Genomic DNA, 6,177 nt, shown 5'->3' on the forward strand with positions numbered 1-6,177 from the left:
AGTTGAAAAATTAAACATATCATATTTATAATCAAATTATTTTAGATCTCATTGTATAAGATTTATGACAAGAAGATTTCACAAAATGACATCATCAACATAGTACAAAACAAACACAATGGAAATTGATCAAACATTATCAATAAGTATTCTTTAAAAGAATTCAATATATAATTAATTATGAATATATAATTAAAATACAATAAAGATTATTAATGTATTACATTTATGAATATATAATTGATCATCAATTTATAATTAACTTTTTAGAAATATTTTAATATTTCATTCATCATCCATAAGGAATGATACCTTATAATTGTACATAAAATATATAGAAATGAGAAATTGCAAGAGGGAGAGAAGGGTAAGGAGATAGGGAAAAAGATACATATATAGAGGGGTTGAGAAAGTTAAAAAATAGATATTGAATGATATATAAAGATAGAAATGGAGAAGAAGAGATATAAGAACCAAAAGACATGGAGAGAACAAGAGACATGAAAAAATAGAGATAGATACATGTTTTTTACATACAAATAAAGATTTGAATTAAAATTTAGATTACCAAGCAAGAATCTTCTTGTTGTTGTACTTTGCCAAAAGTTCTTTGATCAATCAGACATCAAAAAACACCATCATTCATATATTATCTTTATGAATCTAATTTCAACTCCTTAGCAATTTATGCAATTTTTCAAATACTACTATACAATGTTTCCTTCAACACGATTATATTTCTCATCAAGAATTTGGTCACAATGTCTGAACCACATTCTCATTCCATATTCATATCTTGCCTATAACATATTAAACCATATGTAGAAACTTTGACACTTGCGTCACTTGAGATCGATACCCAATCTATTTACCACAAATGGGAAATTAATAAGCATATGTATCATTTACAATTTTTTTTTTTTTTTAAAAAGACATCCACAATTACAAAGTGTAATAGCAAAATGCTAAAATAATATCAATTTAACCTATGTGTATATGTATACACTAAAATCTCTTTTTTCCTTTAATTTAATAGGAGTATATAAAGGATGAAATTCAATTCTATTTACATAAAATACATTTTTTTTACACCATGAATGTCACAAATATTATTGCCCTTACATTAACAATAAAAAGGGTCAAATAATGAACATGTCACATTGTACAATACAATGATATTTTGCATCCCAACTGAGGTCCATCTTAATATCTTATCAAATAATATTTAATGCTCCTCAATTTACTCATCCTACCGTATAATTATTATAACCAATCCTTACAACTTTTAAACTTCAATTTTTTAAAAAAACTAATGTGATATCAATTGGTATAGTTTAAAGAATTAGTTTTTATAAAAGTTAACTTACAAAATTAATATTATTAAAAAATAATATTGATAAATATTATAAATGTAATTTGAATTAATTAAATTATTAAATCATAAATATACTTTAAAAAAAAAATTCACTTGTAATTCTAAATTAAAATTATAATCTTCTAACTTTCATTATCAATTTCAACATTTACTTCAAAGTATTGTTTAACTATATCACCTTTAATTTATTAATTAAATTTTATTTGTTAATATGAACTTTTAATATTTTTAATATAGCAATCTACTATATATATATATATATTAAAAATTAATATTGATAACTATGATAAATATAATTATTATAAAAAAATTAAAACTATAAGTTAAAAAATTAAACATATCATATTTATAATTAAATTATTTTTAGATCCTATTGTATAAGATTTGTCACAAGAAGATTTCACAAAATGACATCATCAAAATAGTGCAAAACAAACACAGTGAAAATTGATCAAATATTATCAACAAGTACTCTTTAAAAGAATTTGATATATAATTAATCATTAATATATAATTAAAATACAATAAAAACTACTAATATATTACATTTATGAATATATAATTGACTTTTTAGAAATATTTTAATTTTTCATCATCCCTAATGAATGATACTTAATAGTACTTAATAGTTGTACATAAAATATATGGTAATGAGAAATTCCAAGGAGAGAAGGGTAAGGAGGTAGGGAAGAAGATAAATATATAGAGGGGCAAAGGGGAGGAAATGATAGAGGGGGTGAGAGAAAGATGAAGATATAGATTTGGAATGATATATAAAGATAGAAATGGAGAAGAAGAGATATAAGAACCAAAAGATATAGAGAGAACAAGAGACATGAAAAAATGGGGAGATGCATGTTTTCTACATACAAACAAAGACTTGAATTAAAATTTCAGCCTGTACAAAAATAGAGGGCCCCAAAAAAATATCTTTGAAGATTACCAAGCAAGAATCTTCTTGTTGTTGCGCTTTGCCAAAAGTTCTTTGATCAATCAAACATCAACAAGCACTATCATTCATGTATTATCTATGTAAATCTGATTTCAACTCCTCAGCAATGTATGTAATTTCCCAAATACTACTATACAATGTTTCCTTCCACACGATTATGTTTCTCACCAAGATTTTGGTCACAATGCCTCAACCACATTCTCATTCCATCATATGTTACCTAAAATATTACACTATATGTAGTAACTTTGACACTTACGTCACTTGTTACAATTAATTTTACATCTACAAATGCATAGAATATTGAGAAGTATACAACATAGAGTCCACTTACAATACATTTTGACCATAAAGGGTTTTTCATTTACAAAATAAATTAAATTGACTTATGGAAAGATTGATGAACATACAATCATAGATAACATATCCCAAAAAGAGCATGCAAAGTGATAAATAGGAAGAAATATTTTTCAGGTCAAGAACAAGTGTAGCAAGATAAGTAACAAACAGGATTGAGTAAAAGGTATCAATCAATAGAGGAGGTGATTGAAGATTTCATAAAGAAATTGGATATCAAAAGGTCGTCAAATTTCGACAAATTAAACAAAATTTAACTAACCCCAAATTCTTGGCACAAATTAATGTTTAGTAACTATTTGTTGTTTTCAATCCTTCCACAGAATCACTATGAGATACTATGTACAGAAACACAGACCTTTACAAATTCTATGAAACATTTAATGAAATACTTGAACATAGTAGAATGCATAGAAACTAACAGATGTTCTGTGATAATAATATGTCAGAAGAGATGAACAAGAAAAATGAAAGATAAAACAGAAAAAAAGGGATAAATGAGCAGGATATTCAATTGTAAGAAACACAAAAGCAATAGACAATTAACCTCTTCCTCGCAATATCTCGTTAGAAAAACATTGACATCCGCTCACTGGAGACTTTATGAGCAGATTACGAGGAACTTTTTGGCAAAATGAGAGATTGAAATAGCTTCGGGTCTCTTCTATCCATAGAAATAGAGAAGGAATAAGATTTCAAGCTGACAACATTTGTATTACTCTAAGTCCATCGACGATCAGGTGACTGAAAGTAATTTAAATAAGATAGTTCATTCATTTCCTATTAGCCATTAAAACAGCGTGTAAACTAAATTCAAAGAAATACTTCCTTCTCACCCATGTCTTGGCAGTCATCTGATTTTTCGTTAATCTTATACAATACAATGTGAAAAATATTGTAAATTTTTTTTTGAATCTACCAAGGAATGTCCTGTAATATATTAACAAGAAAGAATAACTCTTTCAAACACTTAAACGTAAAATATCAGAATCAAATTTCGAACACAACTCGAGATATTCTCAATTTCATTTCCTCCTTTTACCACTCGTTCTTTTTCCCTCCGGTATATTTTTGTTATTTGCTTATATTATGATTGAGCTGATGAAAGCTGTTGAGCACACTCGGTGACAGTCTGGGTATCATCTTCAAATACAGACTTAATTCTGTCCAATCGGTGTCTACTTTCTTGTAATCTGATAGAAATACGGCCTATGGCGTCATTCTCTAGCCATTGAAGGTCACACTCTTCATGCTTCGCATGCCTGCAGATCAAATAATGAGTTCAGTTCTTTCGTTTAAATAACTGTCGAAGTAGATTATACTTATTAAATTCCAAGTAACTTCTTCTTTCCTAGTTTGTAATGCACTTGAATGCTTTCCAAATCTGCCACACATAAAGCATATATACACAGATAATGACTCACCTTGGACAGATAAGCTCAGATAAACGGGACAAATCTTTACAGCTATCATACATTTCCTGTAAGACATCATTTACTTCATTAAGCTGAACTTTGCCTTGCTTCACTTTTGGTATTGTTGTCTCTATAAGGTCCAAGAGCTCGTCCACCTCAGCCTGCATAATTTTGTTTTTTAATTATCAGAGATTGTTTGGTTCCGCTATTAGCAACTTTGGCAATAACTGGCTGAAAGAAGAAAAATGAAGTAAAGTATTATGTTGATAGTTACAATTCGTACGTATAGCTCTGTATTTTTCATACCTTGAGAGGGCAAGCTTTCGAAATAAAAGTCTCAGCATAGGAATAATTTTTGTTCCATTGGAAGGCTCTGCAAACTTCCCGAATATATCTGTCCTTAAAAAATAGTGTCTTTCCAAGACGGCTCCTAGCACAAGAAAGCCACCTCTTCATCCTCCATTGAACAAACAATGGTACAGATTGACCATCTACTTCAAACTTGACTGCCAATTCATTAGTTTCAAGTACTGAAAATTGAATATTCTCATTAGAGCCCGCAACTCCAAAACCATCGCCTTTTTTCTGTTCATCCATGTTACCAGAGCCCAATTGACGCATGTCCGAAGTATTCCCCTTCTCTTGTTCACCTCTGAGAGCCTCAGTATTGGTAGCATAGTTCTTTCCAGCTTTAAGATTATCAGAATAATACTCTGTATTAGTTATGGAATTATTATCAGTTGATGGCTGCAGATTCTTTCCGCCATGTATCGGAAGCTCTTTACCCTTTCTATGTCCATCCCTTTCATTTGAAAAAAACAGATCACCTTTAAATTGAAAGATGGTCTGAAATAGAATTTTCTTAGATACAATGCTGTCTAGTCCGAGAACAATGAAATGCCCGTGGCTATTATTATGCTTGGGACCATCTAAATCAATCATCACCAAAGGATTACCAATATCTCTCATCACTCGACAGAAGTGTATGGAAAATTTATCTCTGTTTGAATTACAATTCTGTAAACTTTGAATCAGTTTTCCTCCAAATTCAGAAGGCGGATTTGTTCTGATATCCCTATCTTGAAAGATCTTTAAAATAGCATGCGTAGCATCCTGATAAAATTGTATGCTATTGATACCTATCAAGCAAAGCATGGTGATCAAACGCATCCTCATCTCTGGGAAATAAGTTCCGATGTTCATCTTGAAAATTTCCATCCATTTAAATGTTGCATATTTTTTGGTTATTAGCAGCTCATAAATAATACGAAAAATTGGGCCATAAAAGTTTTCAAGTTTTCCGTGGCATCTAGGTACACATTGTGCTTGACGCAACCAAGCACATGAGGGATTCCCTTGTTGTCCAGTCATAAACTCCACAAACAGACATCTAGGCAAAAATAGGCTTCTTGATAGATGTTCACATGATGAAAAAAAGAACAACTTTTCCAGTAGAAGAAGAAACACGTGTGGAGAAATGTAGTCAATGTGGTTATGCCAGTTCTTAAATGTACTGTGTAAGGCTTTCAGAAAACTTTCTAGCATAAGCAACCTTTTATCCAGCAAACAGACCCCTGTAATTATTCCCATATGCAACCAGAGCAGTTTATCATTCCAGCAATTATTGTCATGAAGACTCTTGATAATTTTCTCACCATACTTCGTCACTAAATATTTCGGCAAAAAAGGGAGTAGTAATTGCAATTTTCCAATCAGGCCAAGATTTATGCCCCTACGAATTTTTCTTATAATATTTACAGTTATATCTTTGAGAATCAAGCTACACGTCGGACTTTCCAGCAAAAAGATAAACCCCGTCGTGTTTTCATATTGTGTCTTTAGTGGGAAAAAAATATCAAAGAATAGCTCATCCCGGTCAAATCCATCCATATTCCTATCTTCCAAAATTTTTAAATCTTCATAAATCTGGCATATCATAGGGCCTTTACAAATACAATGTTGATTTCTGCAGGAAAGATATATCTCTTGTAGTTTCTTGACAACTTTGATTCCAACAGAAAACAATTCCATCAAAAGAGACTCTCTTGCATGCATATAAAAGTTCAGAATACTAATCT

General features: G+C 30.1%; 1 protein-coding gene across 1 annotated transcript; it reads right to left on the reverse strand.

The window, feature by feature from the left end:
• Positions 1 to 3,617: 3,617 nt before the first annotated feature.
• On the reverse strand, positions 3,618 to 5,753 carry LOC149545888 (uncharacterized). The gene is made up of 3 exons (XM_089794506.1): positions 4,406 to 5,753; positions 4,109 to 4,260; positions 3,618 to 3,946 (listed from the first exon to the last, which is right to left on the reverse strand). The coding sequence occupies exons 1-3, from the start codon at positions 5,687 to 5,689 to the stop codon at positions 3,772 to 3,774; spliced, it is 1,611 nt and encodes a 536-aa protein (XP_089650632.1). The 5' UTR covers positions 5,690 to 5,753; the 3' UTR covers positions 3,618 to 3,771.
• Between the last annotated feature and the right edge of the window lie 424 nt (positions 5,754 to 6,177).

The sequence above is a fragment of the Cupressus sempervirens genome, chromosome 7, assembly GCF_028749045.1.
Source record: "Cupressus sempervirens isolate cs-2001-9-10 chromosome 7, ASM2874904v1, whole genome shotgun sequence".
Lineage (NCBI taxonomy): Eukaryota > Viridiplantae > Streptophyta > Pinopsida > Cupressales > Cupressaceae > Cupressus > Cupressus sempervirens.